The sequence below is a fragment of the Falco rusticolus genome, chromosome 18 (assembly GCF_015220075.1).
Source record: "Falco rusticolus isolate bFalRus1 chromosome 18, bFalRus1.pri, whole genome shotgun sequence".
In the NCBI taxonomy this organism is placed as follows: Eukaryota; Metazoa; Chordata; class Aves; order Falconiformes; family Falconidae; genus Falco; species Falco rusticolus.
The window spans coordinates 3,142,492-3,166,117 of NC_051204.1; the positions used below are offsets into that span (position 1 = coordinate 3,142,492).

Consider the following 23,626-nt stretch of genomic DNA (forward strand, 5'->3'; position numbering starts at 1 on the left):
CAGCCTCTCCCTCCTGGCAGGGCCCATCTGAGCTGCCTCTCCAAAGGGATGTCACAGCCCTCGGCTGCAGCAGAAATAGCCTGGCCAGCTCCAGGCTGACCCCTCTGCGTCACGCCAGGGTCCTGAGGGATGGCAGGGCCACCGTGGCACGGGCAGGCCAGTCCCTGTGCCCAGCAGCTCCCCTGGCTTTGGTAGCACTGGGTGCATCCCTCTCTCCCCAGAGGAGGATTTATGGCCCGTGTCACAGAAATCAGGACATGCTGTGCCTGGCACTGGGACAGCACCTTCCTCCGGGGTGGCTGGGTCAGGGGAAGACCCGTGGATACCCTGGGAAGCGGGACCACAAACGGCCTCGGCTCTTTGCTGCTGCCCGAGGCGCTCCTGCCCCCTCCGCTCTGCAGAGAGCGTGGGGAGCAAATGCTGCCGGAGCGAGGAGCTGGGGAAGGTGCTGGAGACCCAGCAGTAGCTCCAGTGCTGCGAGACCCGCCGCAGGCAGGGATGGCTGCATCTCGCTGAGCTTGCCTGGCCAAGCCTGTGACACTGTCCCTGCCTGTGGGCACCCACACCGGGGCAGAAGGGGCTCAGGGCTGCCACGGTGGGCAGGAGGGCACCGTGCTGGGGGCCGCGGGGCTGCCGTGCCAGCGCAGCCCTGCCAAAGCTTCACCCTCGCTGAGTTTGAAACCGAGGTGGAAAACATGAAGCTGTGACTATTTTGGGGATTCATCTGGTTTTCATTAGCTGGGCTGGATTATCACAACGGGGTTTTCTGGCCTGAGCACAGATCTGGGACAGCGCGGGACCCAAAGCGGGGACACGTTGAGGCTGGGGTCCTTGGCAAGACCTCGCATCTCACTGATAAACTTGAGGGGATGGAGCAGAGGCTGCACCCTGCCCGCAGGTGATGTGGTCGGCGCGTTCGTGCTTTGGCTGAGCACCAAGTCCTGCATCCTGCACATCCCAGGAGTGGCAGAGGGATACAGGGGAGCCTCGTGTACAAGATGTGCCGGGAGGGCTTTGGAGGGGGAAGGACAGCAGCCTTGGGACCTCTCCAGAGGCTGCCTAAATAAATGCTTCCACTCCTGAGAAATAATTAAGACCCTCGAGATGCCACTTAAAGAATAAGGCTGCTCTGCCTGCACTCCTCACGCTCCTGCTCCAAACACAGAGGCAATTTTCTAGGAAATCAGTTACAAAGCCCCATGCTCCCTTTCTGCCCTGAACGCGCAACGTCACTCGGCATCCTATTGAGTTCATCTGAGGTGACAACGTGTTTGGCCACAGCTTCGCCTGGACACTGTTTACCTTCCCAGAGGCTTTTTGAGACTTTCTGAAGACCAATACAAGAGAGGTCCCGACAAGAGCAGGGACCCAACAGCACCGAGAGCTTGCCAGGGTTGGAAGCAGGCTCAGGCACTTTGCCGTGCTCAGTCGGCTGGAAAATCCACCTTTCCTGCCTTGCCTGGAGGTGCCGGTGTTGCCCGTTAGATCCCCTGGATGCTGATGCACCGCGCCAGCACCCGCTCCCAGTGGCAGGGTCTGGCTGCTCTGCACCAAAGCAGGACCAGGCGAGAGGGTGGAGGGGGGGAACACCGCCATGGCCAGGAATGTCCTCTGGTGTTTGCAGAGTCCATCCCGCCAGGACAGATCCTGGGGCTGCTGGGCACTGGGAAGGTCTGATGTGGCTCCACCACCAGCATAGTTGCTGCTGCTGGGGTGGCACCGGGACAGCACCAGGGCATCGCCGGGGCAGCCTCTCCGTCAGTCACTGCTGCAGCTGCCATTCCTCTCTTTTCTTCCTCCAGAAAGAAAGAATTTGTCTTGGGTAACATCCCCACCATCCAGCTCAGAGTTTTCCTGGGGATCTGTTTGAAATTAAATCCTGATTTGATTTGATTCAATTCCATTTGCCCTCTCAGTGTGGAGCACTCTCCACTTTCTCTCCCATCACTAATTTCTTCCCCCCCCCCCCCCCCCCCTTTTTTTCTCCCTTCCTACCAAAAAGGGAAGAGACAAGGGAGGGAAGGGGAGAGGGAACAGGGGATGTTTGGTGTACGCCTTCCAGCCCTCCCAAGCACATGTGGCCGTGCAGGTCTCTGGCACAGGGAGCACCACATCCCCGGAACCCTCCGGATCCGCCTGGACCTGCTGTGCCCGGCTGGAGGCCCGGCAGCCACAGACATTGCGTGTGACCTTGATTTTCTCAGCCAGAGCAGCCAGTGCCTGGATGACTGCGCCCATGGGTTATGTGGGCCAGGGATTGTGAAAGCCGTTTGTCCGCGTGATGCAACTTGCTGGAGCGTGAGTGTCCCCAGCCAAGGCAGGGAGGGCAGGGAGTGCAGTCCTTTTGCTAATTTCCCCATTCCTTTCCTTTGTCTTAGTGGAAAAAGATGGCGTGAGAGATGCTGACCCCATGCTGGGTGCCCGGCCTCAGCTTGCCAGTGTCCCAGCTTACCTCCCTTTGAGGTCTGGAGCGCTGCGGGAGCACTGGAGACAGCAGCCAGAGCTCTGCTGGCAGCAGCTCAGCAGCGATGTGTCAGCCCCGTCTGCACAAGATGCCTCCCCAGCGTATGAGTGCAGGCGATGAAATGTTTGGTGGGAGCTGGGAGCTGCTGGGACTGGAGCCGCTCGTCCCCCCGCGCCACCCTGCTCATCCCGGGTGGCTGTGGGCACGCAGTGAGGGCTAGCCAGGAGGAGGTGAGCTGAAAAGCATTGATTTGTGGCTGGCATTTGCATGGGAGCGGGTGCTGGGGTAGTGCCTGCCCAACCAGCAGATATTTACCTCTCGGACATGTGAGGCTGGGCAAGGGGGTGAGGAGCTGGAGCTGGAGAAGGGCTGTTTGGGGGTGTCAGGCTGAGCAGCAGAGCCCCAGAGGCTGTGGCACCCCAGCCAGGCTGTGGCTTTGCTGGCCAGACAAGGGTCCTTGGGTGTCCTGCCAGGACCCTTGGGTCATCACTTCCCCGCCAGCCAGCTCCCATGGCTGCACGCTCCTGAAGGAAGAAGGACTTTAATACAAAAGCAATAGATAAAATATGGAGCATGAGAACTTGGGACTGTGCTTTTACTTAATTGCCAAACGATTTGTAATTGCCAGTGCATTAACTGTCCTAAGAACCATCCTGTCCCAGCACCGGCACACGAGCAAGGAGAACTAAGCCCAGCTCTCCCGGCTTCCCAGGGCTGGCGCTGGGTGCTCGCCAGCCGTGGGCAGGGCACCCATGCTTCTCCCAGGCCGGAGCAGGACGGTGCCCTGCACCAGATGAATTTCCCTGCAGAGTTTTTTCAGGCCGCAGAAGATTATCTGGTAATGAAAGTGAAAGCCCAGGAGATCCCATGTGGCTGGTGAGAGCACTCAAGCAGAAACAAGCACGCCCAGTATTGCTTCCTGCCCTGCCGCTGCGCCACTGCCCGGGGTGCCCCATCACCCTGGGTGCCCCATCGCCCTGGGTGCCCCATCGCCCTGGCGTGCCGGTGCTGCCCAGGAGGCGTTTGGTGTGGGTGGGCAGCTGTGCAAAAGCCCTTCAGGCAGGTTTTCTTGTGGCTGCTGCCACCTATCCCTGTTTGGGGGACCCCAGGGGAGCAGGTAGCACCTTGGGTCTCCTTACAGCTTGCAGGGGATGTGGCAGCTCAGGGGAAGGAGACGCACTGGTGCCCGTTCCCCTGCCTTCGCTCCAAGCATGCTTGCCCTGCTGGTGCACGAGGCTGTGACAACGCTGGGGACCCGGCGGCAGTGCAGACCTCGCGGCATCAGCGCAGGGCCTGCAGCGGGAGAGGCATCCGGATCCAAACGGGAGAGGTGAGCGTTCCACACGGAGCAGCCGGGGCAGTCGCTGGCCTGAGTCAGCACAAAGCAGCCCCGCAGCCGCGTGTGCGCCCACTGGTACTGTAGCCGCAAGGCGATGGGACCCCGGGGTCCGGGGAGCCACGGTCAGGCGCGTGCGGGCAGCCAGGGCCGGCTCCGCAGGCGCTTGGCAGGTGCTGATCATGGACCCCGCGATGCCGGGCACCAGCCCCGGGCCTTGGCTGCGGCGCTGCCCAAACCTGGCTGTGCTCCTGCCAGGGCCGGTGCCGCAGCACCCCGGTGCGATGTACCTGCTTGAGGGGCTGCTGCGCTGGGCAGAGACGTGCGGGGATTGAGGAGACATGACGGGACACTGTCATCAGGAGGTGGCTGGTGGCTGCGCGCTCGTAACCGCCGCTCACACCTCTTGGGTGACTCCTGTTCCTGGAGGCTCCTCACCCTGGGAGCTCCCTGGGCTGGCGGAACGCTGCTTTGCCTGACCTTGGGCGGTGGCTCCCGCAGAACCCCTGGGGCTGGCTGACCCCACCGGCCCCGCAGCGTGGGACCCTTCCCCTGCCAGCCCAGCCCCAGCCAGCGGCACTGCTCCGGCACCGTGCCCCTCGCATGCCCACGGCTGTGTTACCCGGTGGGAAGAAGCCTGTGGAGCAGAGGGAGCAGGAGCGGTGGCATCACGGTGGGGTGGGATATCCCTTCCCACCCTGGACTGACGGCTCCCACGGGAAACCCTTTCTGCCCAGGCACAGGAGCCTGCGCGGCCGCTGCCCCGGGGGGGCTTGGGGTGAGCGGGGGGCAGCCGAGGCCCACCAGCGCGGCGCCAAGGAACCATCAAGAAATATGGATGGGTGCAAGGGGCAGCGCCCGCGCCTTCACGGCAGCGCGGTGGCCCTCGGTGACGCGTGGCAGAGGGGCCGGCTGGCACGCAGCTGGCATGGGGGAAGAGCCCGGTGACGAGGACAGAGACTGAAAGGAGAGGGGCGGAGGGGGGGGTCCCGGTGCTCGGGGGGTTCTCGTCCATGCCTTGTGCCGGGGCCCTGGCGCCGGGGCCCGGTGCTGCGGTGGGCTGCCCCGGTGCCAGACGCCGGGGCCGGTTTGGGCACCGCCGCCCGGTGCCGCGCTGGGCTGCCCCGGTGCCAGACGCCGGGGCCGGTTTGCGCCCCGCCGGCGCCCGCAGCCGCTTGGGGCTCCGCCCGCGCCCGGTGGCCGGGGCCGTTACCCGGTGGCGGGGGCGGGCGGGGGCGGTGCCGCGGGGGGGCGGCGCATCGCGGGCCGGGCCGGGCCGGGCCGGGCGGCGGGGGGCGGCGCAGGCGGCGGCGGCGGCGGCCGGAGGGGGCAGAGCGGCGGGGAGCCGAGCGCCGAGAGCCGCCGGAGCAGCGGAGCCGCAGCCGCCGCCGCGGCCGCAGGTAGGGGCGGGCGCGGGGGTGCCGCCGGCACCGGGACGGGGCCGCTTTCGCTTTCCGCGGCGGAGCCGGGGCCGTGACGGGGGGCACCTGCGGCGGGGGCGGCCGGGCCCGGGGCGCGCCGCCCCTCCCCTCCCCGCCCGCCGCCCGTCGGTAAATATTTTGGGTGTTTCGTAAGTGGCGGCCGGGCGCCGCGGCGGGGCCTGGCTGCGGGGGGGCCGCGCAGGTGCGGGCCGGGCCGGGGCGCGGGCAGGCGGCGGGGCCGGCGCTCGGGGGGGGCCGGGCTTAGCGCGACCGCCGTGCGGGCCGGGGGCGGGCGGCGGGGCCGTCCCGGGGCCGCGGCGTGTCCCGGGGCGGGGGCGCTCGTCGCCCGGCGGAGCGGGGCTGGTTCCCGCCCCCGGCGGCCCGGGGCCCGGCCCTGCTGCGGGGGGGGGCAGCGCCGAAACCGGCCCCGCGCGTCCCGGGGCGGCGGGGTGGCCCGGAGACCCAGCCCCGGGCGTGCGTGCGGAGGGGGTCCCCAGGCAGCCGGGATGAGACGGGGGTCCCCAGGCAGCCGGGGTAGGGGGTGTTCCCGGGCAGGCAGAGTGGGGGAGGTCCCAGGCAGGCGTGGGGAGGGGGTCCCCAGGCAGCCAGTGTTAGGGGAGCTCCCAGGCAGGCGGGGAGGGGGTCCCCGGGTAGGCAGGAGACCCCGCTGCCAGCAGCACGGTGGGAGCGGGGGTCCCGCTTGCTGGTGGTGGTGGGGGAGCTCCGCAGCTCCGCACTGCAGGGCAGGGTCGGAGGCAGATGGAAAAGGTGCCCCCGTGCGAGGCGGGAGCGGGGACACCCCAGGGGACTGCAGCGCCTGGTGGCCTTTCACCCAGCCCGTGTGCCGGCCGGGGTGCTGCCGGGTGACTGCGAGCCCAGGGGAGCCGCGGCCACCTGTCCAGCGGGATACGGGAGCTGTCAGGGCTCTGTGCCCAGCCGGCCACCAAGCTCCGGCCGGGCCAGGCTCCCGGCAGCTCCTCGCCGTGACACCGAGTGGCCGTGGGTCTCTGGTGCCCAGCAGCTGCAGCATGGAGCCTGCGGCCGCCGGCTTGGATAAACTGGCGGGCAGTGACGACGAGCGACTTGGTGGAGGTGTTTGGGGTGCAGGGTCGCGTGGCACGGACGTGGCACGCAAGGTCCCCACAGGGGATCCAGGATGTCCAGGATCCCCACAGGACGTCCCTGGCCCCAGGCTGGCTCATCCTGCAAGCTGCCCATGGCCAGAGCCGCGTCCCTGGCGGCACATGCGCTGGGGCTCATGGCTGGCATCCATGGATGCAGTTGGTGCGTGCCCCATGGGGTGCTCCGCAGGATCTGCACCGTGCGAGCTTTGCCCCTTCTCCCCCCTGCACCCCACCTTTGGGAGGAAGGCTCTGCGCCCATTGTGGGGAGCACAGCCCAGCGCAGGAGGGCTGGCTGCTGTTGTGGTGCTCTCTTGGTGGCGGGTTTGGTTTGCCATCGTGCTTTGATGGGTCTGCACCAGCGCAGTGAGCCTGCGCTGGAGGGAGGTTTGGTTGGGGGCTGGAACCGAGCTGGCTCTGCCCTGTCTGTGTGGCTCTGGGGGACGGGGAGGCGTTGGGGGTGTTGGGGTCACCTGCCCGTGGGTGGCTGCAGCAAGCCCTGGTGCTCCTGAAGCCGTTGGGATGGCAGCTGCCCTGATATGGCTCCCTGGGTCCCTGTGATGCTGGATGTGAAGATGGAGACCATCCCCCTGGGTTTCGCAGCCGTCCCTGGGGCCGAGGAGGGCCGTGCTGTGCAGTGCCGCGTGTGCAGCCACGTGGAGGAGGAGCTCTGGGGCAGGTTGAGAGGTGCCAACAGCTCGTGCCTGGCGCCACGGGAGAGCCCGGCTGGGAACGGGGTGTGACGGGCAGCTGTCACCCATTCTGTCACCCATTCTGCGTTTTGTGGCACTTTGACACAGTGTCCTCTTCCAGGGGGTGTTTGCCCCCCACCCCCACCCCAGCAGCTCTCGCTAGAGCCACCTCACTGGCCCTGGTGCTCCTGCCTTGTCCCAAGGCCGATGTTTCAGGGCAAGACGAGAGATGCTGGCACCGGCACTGGGACAGGGAGCTGCAGCCAGGGATGCTCGGCGGTGGGTGTCACGGAGCCTCTGGAGGCACCTTCCCCTCTCACTGTGAGGGAAGTGCTGAATCCAGCGCGGCTGTGAGGTCTTCGCCGTGGGGTTTCCCAGCTCTTTCTTGAGTGATAGCAAAACTCAGATACTCTGCTAGCGAAAAATCCCTGCTCCTCATACTCCTTCACAAGCGTGGGCGGTGGGGCGGCAAGTGGTGACTGTGCTGTGCTGAGTACAGTAAAGCGGCCCCGTCAGCTGGGAAACGACTTTCTGGTTTGCAGGGAATTACTGTAAACTGGGCTGCGCTCGACGGGCTTCACGGCAGCCCCGGGGAGCCCAGGTGCAGCCGGGTGGTGTGTGGGTCCAGCAGGACCTGCCTCCCGTCGGCATCCCCCGGGCACCTGCGCTGGTGGCTGCGGTCCCTCTGGCCGGCCAGGCTGTGGGTGCTGCCCTGGGAGCAGCCTCGGCGTTACGGGGCCAGCCGCGCTGCGGTGGTGCCAGCGGCGGGGCTGCGCGTGCTGCGGGATGCAGGCAGGGGATGGATGGTCCCTGCCTCACCGGGACAGGTCAGGATTCGGCTCCGGCCTGGGAGGCTGTGCCGGCTGCTGGCTCTGGGGCTCCAGCATGCTCCGGGAGACGGAGCCTCGACAGCTGTAATGTTTCTCTGGCATGCCTTTCCTTTCATGGGGTGTCTATTTTGCAACCCCCAAGTGTTTTGATCCCGGGAGGAAGGGGGCGGGGGTGTTTACCCTGGCACCGCATGGTCGGTGCAGGGATCCAGGCGGTGCTGGGCATGCCTGAATTTTACGTGCAGCAACAGTTCTAGCAACATCTGCTGGCTGATAAAAGGTAGGCTGGCTGCTGTGAGCCGCTTCTCCAGCCGCGTTGGGAAATGTCGAGGGGGAGGCACACATGCGAACACAGCTTCCTGGCCGATAGGGCTGAGCTGACTTGCTGATAAAGCAGAATTCACCCATCTGGCTGCACCAGAGGGGCCAGGAGCGCCGGCTGTCTCAGGTGGGCACGCTTCGTGCCCTGCGTTTCCCCTAGTGCCAGCTCCTGCTTTCAGCCACGCCGGGGAGCGATATGCTGCTGGGCAGCTTCTCACCGGGCTCGGGTGGCCGCTGTGGTATAACCGAACCGTAACATGGTCACAACACGCTCCCTGTTCAAACAGTCACTGGTGAGTTTTGCAATCTATTTTCGCTGCAACTTCACGTCTTCCTGTTGTTGTGAGATGTAAATGCTGGTTTATAGCGCAGCTCTGCCAGGGAGGGAATTGGGGAAAAGGCTGGTGCTGGGGCAGAGCTCGAAGAGCCAGCGCAGCATCAGCGCAGCCTGGGTGCTGGGTGCCTGCTCTGTCTGGCTTTTCATCCCTCTTGCTCGATGGCTGCCTGCAAAGCTTTTAGCAGAGAAAGAGGCAGCTGTCACTGGTGGCATATCTGAGCCCCTTGCACCGACTAAAACAGCTGTAAAATGATCTCTGTTCTATTTGGTAGCGTGGACATGCGGCCTTGGCGCTTTCGGGCTGCAGCTCCGTGGCACAGCTGCCGTGGCCTGACACGTTCCGTTTATAACCCGTCAGACACCTGAGCCTTTTGGAAAGGCTTCAGTGGGTCGGTGGGGTGCTTGCGGTGCACCCCGGGGGGCTGGGGCTCTACTCTGCCCCAGTGCTGCCTGCGGCTGCTGCTGCTCCTGGGCTGTGGAGCACGTCCTGGGGTGAGGAAAGCCGAAAGCCAGCTCTCCGTCCCCAGGATGTATTTGTGTGCACTGGGGATGAGTGCTGTGTTTAACCCCTGGCCAGGTTTGACTGTGAGGTTTACCCACTCAATGACAACTGTTTCGCAGAAACTAGTAGCGTTCTGGGTTTTGATTCCCATTCTGACTAGTCCCCCCTCCTGCCACCATCCCCGGGTGTTTGCGTGTCCCTTCTTCTGAAGGCAAAGCTTTACCCTCCCTCCCTTCTGCTCCGCTGACCCAGTGCGAGAGCATCTCCCAGCACGGAGCAGCTGCTGGGGCATGAACCCCGGTGCCCAGCGGCTGCAGATGGCCTGGAGGGGCAAAGCGCCATGGGGGCTGTGGGGGGACCCGCCTGTCCCACACCGGCGACAGGGTGCTGCTGGGCTGGGATGTCTGCGAAGGGCTGGCAAGGCAGAGTGGTGCGGGCGTTTTCCCAGGCTCCGTGGTGGCAGGCGCAGGGCAGCACCCAGTGTCCCTGTTGCTCGAGCATCCTTGTGCCCACCTGGGTGCTCACGGCCCACGGTTGGCGTTTGCTGCCAAAGATGAAGGTGTGAGGGTCTGCACTGCAAGCGCTGCACATACCCTGCGCTGTCTTGCCCAGCTGGTGTCCCTCTGTCCCTGCTTGCCAGCGGTCCCTGTCCTGCCCCAGGTGCCCGTGCCATGGCGTGCCAACTGGGCTGGTCCCATGGGATGGCCGTGCCAGCGGTGGGGGAGGCTCCCGTGCCGTCTCCTGTGCCGCGCAGGGATCAGCAGCGTGGCATTGGGGATGGACGCAGCTGGAGCGGTGCCGTCGGTGCCTGCGCCGCCCGCGTCTCCCACCTGGGTCCTGCTCTGCAAATCCAGCCTGGCCTGGATTAGGGCGATTGTGTGCGCTCGCTGGAGCGTGGCAGATAAAATGAAATTGTGTCTTCAGACCCCAATCACGACTAATTCGCTGCTGAAATGAGCTTAATCCTCGGGCCCTTCTGACCGGTCCATCCCTCCGGGGCTGGTGCTGGTCTGAGCGGGGATTAGCAGTGAGCTCGGGGCTGCGCTGGAGGTGGCCTCGGTGCCATGGGCTGGCGGGGGACCTGTGGGACCCCGGGGCTGTGCTGGGGTGTCCTCAGTGTCCCCGGGAGGTGGCCCTTCTGCTTGGCAGGTTTTGTTGGAAGGGGCAGCACAGGGATGAACCGGCTGGTGGGGTGTGGGGGCTTCTCCCTTGTCCCAGATCTGCCTGGGTTTGCTGGGATCCTGTCACCTCCCAGCCCCTCCCCAGGGCTGCCTCTGGGGCGATGCTTCTTCCCTCTGGGGATGGAGGAGGGGGACCGGGGTCAGACCCTCGCCGTGGGGCTGGACTGGGGGGCGAGGGCGGTGTGGGAGTCCCTGGGTGCCGCACCTCCTGTGGGCCAGTGCTTCACCCTCAGCGCTGCGTTACGGCGGGTTGGGGTGGGTTATTATTATTGTGGAGGAAAAATATTTCATCAAGTGCCATGGCACATGGTGGCTGCGCATCCCCTCCCGGGCGAGGGACGGTACCTGCCCAGAGCTGGGATGCTGTGGGTGGGCAGCAGCTCCACACCCACCCCAGGATTCCCCCACCGAGCCCTGCGGGAAGCCCCAGGACCCCGAGGTGTTGGATCCGGCAGCTCCCTGCCACATAAGCCCCACAGCCGGTTAATTCGGCTGCTCGGCCCCAGGGAGCCTGGAGTAATTAAAGCTCTGCCCAGGTCTCTCTTAATCCTGTCTGTGGCCTTATGGTGGGGGTAGCACCAGCGCTGGCGGGGACGGGGCTCCCTGCGGAGGGTGTCCCGTGAGATCCGTGCCAGACTCGTGCCCATGGGGGCCAGGTGGGCACTTGGCTCTGTCCGTGTGGCTGCACGGTGTGTCCTGTCCACCCCTGCCTGGCTCCTGCTCCGCCACTGGCTGCCTGCATCCATCTGGGTGGGCAGGCTGCCTGCGCTGCGCTGCCCTGCTCGGCCCCCAGCCCCCCCAGTGCCCAGACAAGCCCCCGTTGTTCCCGTGCGGCCGGAGCCTCCAGCCCAGCCTCTATGGGGTCCGGCACAGCTGGCTCATTGTGCCGGGGCTGGGCGGGTGGTCCTGGGCACCCGCTGAGCTTGGCTAGGGGGTGGCAGCATGGCCGTGGCCCCCCTGCTTTGCTGTGGGGACCTGGGTCGTGCCGGTGCTGCTCCGTGCTCGGCATCGGAGCGGATCCCACCCGTGCCAGGGCAGCGCCTGTGTCTGGCTGCGGCTGCCCCGGCGCGGCTCTTGGTGCACTGGGGTGGATTTCTCTCGTGGTCCCAGCCCCTGGATTTGAGGGATTTTTCTGGGATTTCGTTGGGTATTTTGGTGGTTTTGGTTTGACGCAGGTTTCTGGGCCTCTGTGGTTGGAAGGGAAAATCTGAAGAGAGGAGAAAAACCTTTCCCGAGGGTGGCAAATGCTGGTGGGCAGGTACAGCCCCAGGCCTGTGGGCTGCAGGCAGCCCCTCACCCTCGCCCACCCCCCAGCAGTGCCTGTCCTGGGCTGGGGCATCTCTACCTGCCTGTGGGGCTGGTTTCTCCCCCCGGCAGCGTCAGCCCACACGTGGGGTTCCCTTGTTCCTGTAAGGGTGCCAGTTCTCCATTTTTGACTCTCCAAGCTGCCGGGAACCCCGGCTGGTCCCGGCACTGCCCATCGCAGCTCTGCCTCCCCATCACCTCTGCCCTCGGGGGGGCACGTTGTGTTCCCAGAGCTGGCCGTGCCTCTTCCGTGAGCCCTTGGCACCCGGCCCTGGCAGTTTCCACCGTGGGCTGGGGGCTCTGGCGGGCTGGGGGTGGCTGGCAGCCTCCTCCCCGATGCTGCCGGGGCGAAGCCATCGGCTGCCGCCGCTCTTCTGAGACAGACAAAACCCATCAAAGCCTTGAGCTTCTAGAAAGAGCTCGCCTCCCTCACCGGGTGGGCGCCACCTCCTCCCAGCCAAAAGCTGGAAACCACAGGCAGGCGTAAAATGGGCAACCCCCGCCCCGCCCCCCCAGTTCCCAGCACCATGGCCCTCCACACCGGCTCCACCGTACCCCGGTACCACCAGCCCTGGCCAGCAGCTCTGAGTGGGGCCAGGGGGTCTGGGGGCTGCTTGGCAGCACCCTGGTGTTCCCAGTGCCGTGTGCTGGGGGGGTGTGAATGGAGTGGGGGGGTGCAGGTGAGTCTGTCCCATCTTTCCCCATGCTGAGCTCCTCCATCAGTCCCTGGGGTCCCATCCTGAGCTGCTGGGGGGACTTGGTGGGGGTCAGCCCTGCCGACCCACTGGGGGCAGAGGCTGTGCCTGGCTCCGGCACCAGGGAGGGGTGCGGGGCTGGGCACACGGGGGGTGCTGTCCCCGCTCCCTCGGCGGGCACCACGCGTGCAGCGGTGGCGGAGGAAGCTGCTGGCAGCCGGGGCTGGCTGCCCTGCGCAGGCAGCTGACATTTTGGAAGGAAATAGCTGCTTTCTGCTCCTTCCTGTAGCGCGCAGGCTGCGAAACGGCCGCCCCGGGAGCCTGGCTGTGCCGGCAGCACCTGCCTGCAGCCGCGGCCACGCTGCCCCGGTGCCCGGACGCCGGAGCGGTGCGTGGGGCAGAGCGGTGCCCGACCCCGGGTGAGTGCAGCTGTGGGACGGGGCACCCCGCACCCAGCTGGGGCTGTGGGTCCTGTGCCCTGAAGGAGCTGGGGATGGTGCTGAGCCAACCCTGGGGCTTCGGGGCCGTCGGGTGGGTGCGGAGCCCTCTGTGCCCCTGCCCCCCCCCCCCCCGTGGGGCAGGACATGGTGCACAGGGGTGCTTGCTGCCTGCTCAAGGGTGAGGGGGGGCTGAGCTGGGGGACCCCTTGGTGGGGGTCCAGCTGAGCGGGACCATCGCGCTGCCCAGGGGCTCCCTGGGGTGAGCCGGTGCGGGCAGCGGGGGTGCTGTGTGTGTTGGGGAAACCGGAGCCTTTCTGTGCTATCGGCTGCCAGCACCGCCATTCCCGGGGCCTGGCTGGGGGCCGGATCCTGCCCTGGAGGGACCCTGCCTGGGACGTGCCGTTCTTGGGGGATGCGGGATACCCTGCTGCCGGGGGGGAGCAGCGGTGGCTGGGGCAGGATCGGAGCCCCCCGGCAGCACTGGTGCCGGGTGTGCAGGGTCCAGCCGCCAGCAAGGCCGGCTCTGACCTGGAAGCGATCGCGGTCTCCCGGAGGTGCCGAGAAACCACGTGCCGTGTGTTTACTGCGGCTGGAGGAGGCAGCCGCAGCGGGTGCAGGGCTGGTGCCTGCCGGAGCCCAGCACCGGGCACATGCACCGTGCCCCAGCCCAGGGCAGCGCACCGTGCTGGAGACCCCCGAGCTGGGAGAGCACCAGGCGAAGGGCAGTGCGGGAGGTGCCATGGCGGAGGGGCTGCGTGGGGCACATGTGCGGGAGTGGGGAGGGTTATGGCCAGAGCCCTTTGCCCTGCCCGCCCCCCCCCCCCCCGAGCTTTGCCTGGCTCTTGGCCCCTGTCTGGCTCTGCAGGGCAAGGGACAAAGGCAAGGACCACCAGAGTAGGGGTGTCCTGCCCGTGAAGAGGTTCCCAGGGTGGCTGTGTGCCGCGAGCATCCCACGGCTGCGTGTGGTGAGCATCCTGTGAGCATCCTGTGAGCATCCTGTGAGCATGCCATGGCAGTGCGTGTGCTGGCCCCTGGGCGGGCGCTGCCTGTGCCTGAGCTTTGCCGTGCCGGCGGCACATGGGAAGGCGCTGCGGCCGGCCTCGCCCTGTGAGGCATTTCCCTCCTTTTGTCTGCCCGCAGACACGCTCTGGCTTCCCTGCAGCTTGGGACCTAGCGCTGGCGCCAGCTTGTTGCCCCAGCCGGGACCTGCCACTGCTCCTGACAGTGTGGTCACATCGGGTCCCCTGGCTGCCACCGGCCCCAGCGGTGCTGCCCACCTCCCCCTGCCCATCCTCTCCCCTGCTGCTGCCTCAGGCCCTTTGAGAGCCCCTTTTGGGGGGGTTTCACCCATTTCGCGGCTGGTTCGGTGGTGCCTTCCCATTGGGAGTGGGGCCATCAGATGCAGAAGCAATGATGACCAGTGTCGCCCCTCCCTCTGCGCCTCCTCTGCCCCTGCTGTCCCTGTGGGGCTGGGGTCCCTTTCCATGGCACTTGTCCTACCTCTGGGAAGCTGCCGCATGTGCCGCTTCGCAGGCGGTAAGTCACCGGTGAGTGCGTTGCTGTGGCTTGTTGAGCTGCTGCTGGTTAACCGAGCCGCAGTAATGGGTGGGTTGTAGCTCGCTGCCAGCAAGTAAATGCAAAGTACTTAAACCACTGCAATTATCTGTCTCTTGCAGTTGTTTGAGTGTGCGTGTGTGGCCAGCGGCTCAGCACGGCTGACCCATGCCAACGCGTGATGCTGCCCATCCCCGCTGGGGTGCGGGAGCTGCAGCCTGTGCCGGGAATGGTGCTGGGGGAGGTGAATGCCAGTGGGCTCGAGCAAGCCCGGGCCACCTGACCCTGGAGAGGTTTTCTGAGCTAAATGAGCAGGGCCAGCGTGATGCACTGGTGGCAGGAGTGTGAGGAGGGGGCTGGTCCTTGGGCATGGCGGTGCGACCGTCCCAAGGCTCCAAGGGGGTCCCTGTGAGCGCTCGCCTGGGGCAGCCGGGGATGCTGCCGAGGAGCGTGGTGCTGGGCATGCACCAAGCCAGAGCACTGGGTGCCAGCAGCCAGCTGGGCGCAGGAGTGCAGGGCTGCCTGGAAGGGCCAGCAGCTGTGGCTCTGGCTGCGCGGTGGGACCCTGGTGCTGTACCTCTTGCTGAAGCAGAGCTGTTGCCCCAGCCTTGCATGGCTGGAAAGCCTCGTTTGCTCATGGAAGGTGGCACCGGTGATTTGTACTGGGGTGCTTGGGGTGCCCTGTGGCCCTCGGGGAGGTTTGGTTTGTCAATCCACAGGTGAGGCATGGGAGTCAAAAACGAGGTGCTTGGAGGAACGCCGGCTGTTGCATTGGTTATGCCCATGGAGGTCCTGTCCAAGCCTCTGGCACGGGGCTTGCTTACCCGCGGGGGTGCTGTGGCCCCAGGGACGGCCCTGCCTTTGGTCGCGGCACGCACCAGGTGAGCCGTGCCACCGTCACTGCTGCACGGTCCCCTTGGAAAGGCTGATGGTAACGCTGGCTCGCCTTCCCCTGGGCGCCCTGGCAGTGATGCTTGTGCTCCTGCTCACAGGCCAGTGCTGGCTGAGTGTGGTGTCTGCCGCCTCGCCGCAGCCGCAGCCTGAGACTCGTTGCTTAACAACACGCTGGAGTGGAATAGGAAGTGTTTTGTCACCGCGAGATGGGAAGAGATCACCATTTTCTCAATAAGCAGGGCAGTGTTTGCTTTGTGTCCGTGCGGACGACCCTGCTGCTCCGGGGACTTTGGCCGTTGGTGGTAACGGTGGCACCGGCACGGCCGTGGCCGCTCTCCTCGGCTCCGCCAGGGCAGTGGTTCTCACCGATGCCCCTTATCAAGCGTCCACAATTTCTAACTGCCAGCGTACGTCCCGCTGTTGGCCATCCTGCCTTCCCTTCCCCTCCTCGCCTGCCTTTTTATGCCTCCTCAGGCCCCTCCTTGCCAGCAGGATTTCCAACTCGGTGATTTCTGTGAATGTGGAAATGTTCCTCCCTTTTTATAGAGGAAAAATTCATTTTTAGCCAACTCTTGGTTACTGTTCCTCTTCCTGCGCAGGGCTCAAGGGCTCCGGCCGTGGCTGCTCCGCTTGGACCTGCTGCCGCCGTCCCCCAGCGTGTGCCCCTGCCCGTGGGGTGGCACCGGCTGCTTTCAGAGCCCCTCAGCTGCTGGGTTTTTCTGAGGCTGAACAAAGCACTTTGGGGAGGGAGGGAGGCACAAGACACCCCCCCTGCCCCGGTCCCTGGCTCCCTCTGCTTGTCACCAGCCAGTGCAGTTACTGGATGCCATCCTGGTCACCAGCCCTGGGACACAGCCCAAGGTCTCGCACTCCTGCCTGGCACCTCCCAGGTTACCAAATCCCAGGTGGTTTCAGCGCGAGTGTGTGTAAATGGTATTTATTGCTGCATCCTCAGCTTGGAGATGGCCGTGACCCCCCTGGCCCTCCCTGATCGCTCCCCATCGCATCACCCTTGAAGAGTTGACCACCCAGTTGTTTTTCCAGGCCCCGTCAGACATAACTGCGGCAGGGGACACCAGCTTTTTATAGGTGCCATCCCTGCCTGTCCTTTCTCCCTGCCTGTCCTTTCTCCCTGCCTGAGCCAGGGCACCGGAGCCGCGTGGCGGGTGGGATCCGGCAGCGTTCCTGCACGGAGCCAGAGCCACCCCAGAACTTGCTTTGTGAAGCTCCGTTGGTGTCTCCCCTGGCACCGGTGGCCGCAGGACCGGGGACCGGCTGGGGGCTGCGGTGCCATGTGGGCCCTCGGGGCAGGGTCTGCTCTTGCCCATCTGCCTGCCAGCGCTGCCAGGGTGTGGGCAGAGCATGGGGGAGCGCAGGGGGGGCCTCCACTCTGCGTCACCATGCATTTCTCACCAGCCCTCCCCCTGGCCCTGTTTCCTCATTTGCGTGGCCAGCGATGGCTGCGATCCCGCGGCGCAGCAAGGGGAAATGATTACCATGTGGAGAGGCAGCGCAGAGGCGTGTTCATGGTCCCGGACCCCCCCCAGGGCTCTTCCTAGAAATGAGGGGTTGACTCAGAGCTGGGGTCCCCTGCCTCCCACACCCCTTCTTTCGTCAGCTGGAGGCGGCTCCGGCAGTACCGGAGAACCCGGAGGCTCCGGCAAAAGGCTCCGGGAACCCGGAGGCTCTGGCAAAGGGCTCGCGGGGCCAGCCAGGGCTGGACCCCCACCCACGCTGCAGCACCCGGCTGCGGCGCCCTGACAGCCGGTCTCCCCGGCAGGTGGTGAGCCATGGCGGTGTGGATCCAGGCGCAGCAGCTCCAGGGCGAAGCCCTGCGGCAGATGCAGGCACTCTACGGGCAGCACTTTCCCATTGAGGTGCGGCACTACCTCTCGCAGTGGATCGAGAGCCAGGCATGGTAGGTCAGCAGGGTTCCCGTGGGGGATGCTGGGCTTGGCAGCACCCACCCCTGGGGTGCCAGCGGGTGCCCCCCTCTGCCAGCGACCCCCCGTGCAGGGTCGGGGCTGCCCTGAAGCCGCTGCTCTGCTCGGTGCACGCAGGGACTCCATCGACCTCGAGAACCCGCAGGAGAACGTGAAGGCGACGCAGCTGCTGGAGGGGCTGATCCAGGAGCTGCAGAAGAAGGCAGACCACCAAGTGGGCGAAGACGGCTTCCTGCTGAAGATCAAGCTAGGGCACTATGCCACGCAGCTGCAGGTGAGTGGGGGGCCACGGGTACGGGCTGTGGGGCTGTGTCCCTGCCCCGCGCCTGGCTCAAGCTGTGCTCTCCCTGCAGAACACGTACGACCGGTGCCCCATGGAGCTGGTGCGCTGCATCCGGCACATCCTCTACCACGAGCAGCGGCTGGTGCGGGAGGCGAATAATGTGAGTAGGGGCCGTGTAGGGGCAAGGCAGCAGGTCCCACAGGATGCTCAAGGGCTCCAGCACCGGGTGATGGGAGCAGCCCCGAGGCACAGGGTGCTCTGGGTGCCCGATGCCTCCAGCACCCAGGGGGCTGGGGAGGGTCCCCTTGCCGTGCTGAGAGCTCCCCGTGCCCTCTGCAGAGCCCCTCGCCAGCTGGCTCCCTGGTGGATGCCATGTCCCAGAAGCACCTGCAGATCAACCAGACCTTCGAGGAGCTGCGGCTCATCACGCAGGACTCTGAGAACGAGCTCAAGAAGCTGCAGCAGACACAGGAGTACTTCATCATCCAGTACCAGGAGAACATGCGTCTCCAAGGTGGGGAGAGGGCCGGGGGGTGACAGGGCCGGGGTGCTGGCGGTGCCAGCCCTAACACCACGCCCCATCCCCCCAGCCCAGTTCTCCCAGCTCTCCCAGCTGGGCCCCCAGGAGCGCCTGTCACGGGAGACGACACTGCAGCAGAAGAAGGCGTCGCTGGAGGCTTGGCTGCACCGGGAGGCCCAGACACTACAGCAGTACCGCGTGGTGAGTGCCACCACTCCGTCCCCACGCCAGCTGTGCCGCCGTCCCCGCGCCCTGTAACACCGTCCTGCCTCGCAGGACCTGGCTGAAAAGCACCAGAAGACGCTGCAGCTGCTGCGCAAGCAGCAAACGACCATCCTGGATGATGAGCTGATCCAGTGGAAGCGTCGGCAGCAGCTAGCGGGGAATGGGGGTCCCCCCGAGGGCACCCTGGATGTGCTGCAGACCTGGTGGGTGCCGGTGCTGGCTGTGCCTGGGGGGTGCTGTGCCCCAGCACGGTGCTGAGCCCCTCTTCCCCCAGGTGCGAGAAGCTGGCAGAGATCATCTGGCAGAACCGACAGCAGATCCGCCGGGCCGAGCACTTGTGCCAGCAGCTGCCGATCCCTGGCCCGGTGGAGGAGATGCTGTCAGAGCTGAACGGCACCATCACCGACATCATCTCTGCCCTGGTGACCAGGTAGCGGTGGGGGCCCGGCGTGGCTGAGGCACCCAGCAGCCGGGGGGGGGGCCGGGCTGGGCTTGCTCTGCCTGCCTGCCCCTGATCCCTGTGCCCCCCCAGCACCTTCATCATCGAGAAGCAGCCCCCCCAGGTGCTGAAGACACAGACCAAGTTCGCAGCCACTGTGCGGCTCCTGGTGGGGGGGAAGCTGAACGTGCACATGAACCCCCCCCAGGTGAAGGCCACCATCATCAGCGAGCAGCAAGCCAAGGCCCTGCTGAAGAACGAGAGCACCCGCAAGTAATGCCTGGGGGGGCTGGGGGGTGCTGCGGGGGGCCGGGGCTGCCGAGGCAGTGGGGAACAGGACCTGGAGCTGGGGGCGTGGGGGGGCTCCCAGCCCTGGGGGTCCCCCTGACCCTGTGCATCCCTGTGGCAGTGAGAGCAGCGGGGAGATCCTCAACAACTGCTGCGTGATGGAGTATCACCAGGCCACGGGGACGCTCAGCGCCCACTTCCGCAACATGGTGAGCACCGCCGGCTCCCCCCCAGCGCTCATGCCCGCCCTCCTGTTCCCTTGTGTCCCTGTCTGTCCCCCTGCTGTGTCCCCATCTGTCCCCCTGTGCTCACCCCTCATGTCCCTGCAGTCCCTGAAGCGGATCAAGCGCTCAGACCGCCGCGGGGCTGAGTCGGTGACGGAGGAGAAGTTCACCATCCTCTTTGAGTCGCAGTTCAGTGTTGGTGGCAACGAGCTGGTCTTCCAGGTGAAGGTAAAGCCACCAGCCGCGTCCCCTGTGCAGGCGAGCAACAGGCACCGTGCCCACGGGTGTGGGGCTGGGCCCACAGGGTGCCCGTGGGTGATGCGCTGGCAGTGCCCTGCAGCCCACCCCGGTCTCCTTACTCCCGGTAGACGCTGTCCTTGCCCGTGGTGGTGATCGTGCATGGGAGCCAGGACAACAACGCCACGGCCACCGTGCTCTGGGACAACGCCTTTGCTGAGCCTGTGAGTGCCAGTGCCGTGGTGGGGTCAGGATGGGGTCCGTCTGCCCCGGGGGGGCTGCAGGAGTCGGGCTCGGTCTCCTGGCGGGGCCATGCCTGGAGGCAGCAGGCAGAGCTCAGTGCTGACCCTGCTCCGTGCCCCCCCGCCAGGGCCGCGTGCCCTTCGCCGTGCCCGACAAGGTGCAGTGGCCGCAGCTCTGCGAGGCGCTCAACATGAAGTTCAAGGCGGAGGTGCAGAGCAGCCGCGGGCTGACCAAGGAGAATCTGGTGTTCCTGGCACAGAAGCTCTTCAACAGCACCAGCTCCCACCTGGAGGACTACAGCAGCACCACGGTGTCCTGGTCCCAGTTCAACCGGGTGAGCAGCTCTGTGCTGGGAGAGCTGCGGAGCCCTGGGGTCCTGCCGTGCCGGGGCAGGGGGGTTTCTACACCTGCGGTACCAGTGCTCATGCCGGGGGGCTGGATGGGGCACCCCCATCCCGAGGAGCTGTTTCTTCCTGGAGTAATGCAAAAACGGGACGGCTGTTTGCTGCAGCGGGGTGAGGGAGGTCCCCTTCCTTGCTTGGAGGGACACGGGGTGCTGTAGGGCCCACGGACGGGGTCTGTGTCCTCAGGGAGACCTTGCTGGGACTGTGCTGCCGGGCTGGGCTGACCCGGGCTGGGTTTGGCAGCACTGGCGGGTGTCCGGCTGGCCGGGTCCCCGAGTCCCTGCTGCACCAAACGCTTGTGCTGTTTAACAGCAGCTCTGAGGCTGAAGGCTCATTTTCTGGGGATTTATTTCAACAGGAAAACCTGCCCGGGAGAAATTACACCTTCTGGCAGTGGTTTGATGGGGTCATGGAGGTGCTGAAGAAGCATCTGAAGCCGCACTGGAACGACGGGTAAGAGCCGCCCTGCCCTGTGCCCCCTGGCCCCGAGCCCCCTGGCCCTGACGGCCCTGCTCTGCCTAGGGCCATCCTGGGCTTCGTCAACAAGCAGCAGGCGCACGACCTGCTCATCAACAAGCCCGACGGGACCTTCCTTCTGCGGTTCAGTGACTCGGAGATCGGTGGCATCACCATCGCGTGGAAGTTTGACTCCTGTGAGTGTGTGCCAGGAGCTGGCACCCCCCAGCCCCACTGTCCCTGGCCCCATTCTGGGACTTTGCCGTCTTGTGCCCACGGGGCTGGTTGCAGCTCCTCCGGCACCTGCTGTCTTGGCTGAGCCCCGGCACTGCCAGGGCTGGGCATGCCAGGAGCCTTCCTCGGGAAAGCGGCGAGCGCGGGAGCCCGCAGGAATGCCGTGGCTGCCCTTCGGGGAGCGGTGCTGCCATCGCTCGCTGCAGCCACGGCCGCGTCCAGCCTGAGCGCTGGTGTTGGTAGCAAGGAGGGACTGGGCTAAACCGTCCAGCCGGACCGTGGGGACTCCCGTGGGGCTGTGTGGAACGCAGCGACTCCGCGGTGCTTCCCGGTGCACGTGGTTTGCATGGGTTACCTGACCCCCTGCAGCAATTCTGCTCATTACTGTTCTTTGTGAGAGCATCCTTCGGAGGGTCACCTGGCCAAGGAGCCCTGTGGAGCCCCCTGAGCTGGGGGGGACCTGGCCCCCCTCCCCCTGCCGTGTCTGGATGATTCCCAGACCTGCGTTGATCTTGCTGTGCTACCTGGCTGAAGCTGTTTTCTGGCGACCTGCGTTTTGTCCTTAAATGTTGCCGGGGGAGGGATGCAGCGTGGGAAATGCTGTCTTGACATTTGATGTAACCTCACAGCCCACGGCCGGAGCGGGACCAGGAGCTGCTGATGGCTCTGGGCACCACCACAGCCCTCGCTCTTGTCTTCCAGCCGAGAGAATGTTCTGGAACCTGATGCCTTTCACCACCAGGGATTTCTCCATTCGCTCCCTGGCTGACCGCCTCGGGGACCTCAGTTACCTCATCTACGTGTTCCCTGACCGGCCCAAGGATGAGGTTTTCTCCAAGTACTACACGCCGGTTCTCTGTGAGTCCACGCCAGGTAGCGCTGCCCCTTCACCCCCAACATGTCCCTCTCCTTTGTGCATCTGTCCAGGGTGGAGCCGATGCTCACAGCGTCCCTCTGTCCTGGGGCCGCATCCAGCCCCCCAAGGGCTCTGCAGCTGGCCGTGCATGAGCCCCCAGCCCCGCCGCAGGCTTGTGGCACGCACCAACAGCTCAGGGCCTTAGTGCTGCCTTCTTTCCTCTAGCTAAAGCCGTGGATGGATATGTGAAGCCACAGATCAAGCAAGTAGTGCCAGAGTAAGTCACACCCCGCGTGGTCCCATGGGATCGTCCCTGGTGAGCTGGTTGGGGTGGCCAGCAGCCCAGGGCACCTCGGCTGTCAGGCTCCAGCACCACCAACAGCCACATTGGTGCTGAGCTGGTGCTGGGCGCAGAGGGGTGTGGGGCTGAGGCAGGGCTGGGCTGTGTTCCTTTGGAAGGTGGCGACCCCCCCCCTCACTGTGCAGCCACCCAAGGGGCTGGGGACCCTGCAGATTGTTGCTGTTTGTGGGTGTGGGGTTTGGGTCCCCTGCCTGCACCCTGCCAGCCTCAGGAGGTGCCCCCTGGGAGGCGGTGGGTGTTCCTGGAGTGCAGCTTCACCCCCGGGCAGCCTGTCTCAGAGCCCCCTGTCCCCCCAGGTTTGTCAGCGCGTCAGGCGATTCTGCCCCCGGAGGGGCCACCTACATGGACCAGGCTCCCTCGCCTGCTGTCTGCTCCCAGCCCCATTTCAACATGTACACCCAGAAGTAGGTATCACGTCCCCCGTCCCCGTCCTGCCACGGGTGCTGGCCCCCCTCACCCCCTGCCTCCCGCAGCCCCGACACCGTGCTGGAACCTGAGGGTGACTTCGACTTGGACGACACCATCGATGTGGCGAGGCATGTGGAGGAGCTGCTGCGGCGCCCCATGGACAGTCAGTGGATCCCCCATGCCCAGTCGTGATGGGCGGGCGCCCGGCTCCCCGGTCCCGGCGCTGCGGGGACTGTGCTGTGTTCGTGTCTCTGTGCCGGGGTGGGGGGTGGGGGGCGGCGGGTGGGCCCTGCCCCGGAGATTTGCTCTGTGCTGCCCCAAAACGCAGGCTGACGTCCAGCTCTTTGGTGTTTATGCCCTTGTATAAACGGCAGCGGATTTGTCGTATGGTTTTCCTGTATGTTCCTTCTAAGAAGCCCAGCTTCGGCTTTCCGCTTCTGCAAGCACCGGCCCTGCGGCCCCCCGCTCCCTGCCGAGGGGCTGCCTGGGGCGGGGGCCGCGACATCGGCCTCAGGTTCGCTTTCGCAGTCGTCACTAAGAATGTACGTGTCGCCTTCTTGTTCTACCCCGTGGCTCTGTTCCCAGGAGATGTGTGGGTGCACCGGGCTCCGGCATGGGGTGGAGGGGTGGGGGTGGGTTTGCCTGGGGTTCCCACCCCGGCTCGTGCTGGCGCTTTGCTCCACAGCAGTGGGGTCCCTTGCTGGACCTCGTCTCCTCCTTTGCCCCCCCCCCAGGGATGTGGGAGCCCCTTCAGCTCCCAGCCTTGGTGTCCCCCCTCCGGAGCCAGCGCAGCACGAGGGAGGCAGGGCGCAAGGGCACCCAGCGAGGGCGGCCGGGCAGTGCGGGCAGTCTGGGGGGAGCAGAGCCCTCTGCCCCCCCCCCCCCCCCAGCCTCACCCTGGCTGGGAAGCTCTGGGGTCCTGGCCATGTTATTTTTCTACCACAGAGTAAATAAAGCACGGACTATTTTTTTATCACAAAAGCTCTGGGTTTCACGTGTGTCTTGGGGAGGAGGCAGGTCCCTGCGTGCCCTGAGCCTGAGGGGGGCGGGGGGCGAGTGGGAACCGCCCCCCCCCAAGCTCTGGATGCTGCACAGCAGGGGAGCAGCGCCCTGGGGCCAGGCACAGGGTTGGGGTCCGTGGCCCCCCCACCTCCCTCAGTGCAGCGGCAGGGCAGGTCCTTGGTGGGGGGGGAGGGAAGCGGGAGGTGCCCGGGGGATGGGGGGGGGGGGCGTTTTCCCGGGGAAAAAGCAAAGCCAAACACAAACAAAATTCCTTACAAGAAGGAGTTTTTTCTTGCCGACGCATGGAGAGCGGGGGGTGGGGGTGTCCTTGGGTTTTAACTGCGATTTAATTCTCTGGTGGGGGGTGGGGGTGGAGAGGGGCGCATCGTTCTTTGATTGGGGTGGGGTTT

The 23,626-nt window shown here is 65.7% G+C and overlaps 1 protein-coding gene across 4 annotated transcripts; it reads left to right on the plus strand.

Moving 5' to 3' along the window:
* Positions 1–5,128: 5,128 nt before the first annotated feature.
* Positions 5,129–23,195, plus strand: LOC119158812 (signal transducer and activator of transcription 5B). 4 transcript variants are annotated; one of them, XM_037411182.1, is made up of 19 exons: positions 5,129–5,200; positions 16,874–17,011; positions 17,154–17,310; positions 17,390–17,479; positions 17,659–17,833; positions 17,910–18,040; positions 18,116–18,267; positions 18,339–18,494; positions 18,597–18,776; positions 18,913–19,000; positions 19,121–19,243; positions 19,384–19,476; positions 19,623–19,829; positions 20,258–20,352; positions 20,422–20,552; positions 21,292–21,462; positions 21,671–21,722; positions 22,103–22,210; positions 22,280–23,195. In XM_037411182.1, exons 2-19 carry the CDS (start codon positions 16,884–16,886, stop codon positions 22,404–22,406), a joined length of 2,364 nt encoding a protein of 787 aa, XP_037267079.1. In that variant the 5' UTR covers positions 5,129–5,200; positions 16,874–16,883; the 3' UTR covers positions 22,407–23,195. The 4 variants fall into 4 exon arrangements, with proteins under 4 accessions (XP_037267079.1, XP_037267082.1, XP_037267080.1 ...); XM_037411185.1 differs by having other exon boundaries at positions 21,292–21,447; XM_037411183.1 differs by lacking the exon at positions 5,129–5,200 and adding an exon at positions 8,368–8,478.
* Positions 23,196–23,626: the final 431 nt, after the last annotated feature.

Bases quoted from the DNA above. Each gene is read 5' to 3' on its own strand.
- LOC119158812 (XM_037411182.1), top strand. From the start codon at position 16,884: ATGGCGGTGTGGATCCAGGCGCAGCAGCTCCAGGGCGAAGCCCTGCGG. The intron at 19,001-19,120 runs GTGAGCACCGCC...ATGTCCCTGCAG, and splicing joins GCGCCCACTTCCGCAACATG to TCCCTGAAGCGGATCAAGCG. The intron at 21,723-22,102 runs GTAAGTCACACC...CTGTCCCCCCAG, and splicing joins ATCAAGCAAGTAGTGCCAGA to GTTTGTCAGCGCGTCAGGCG.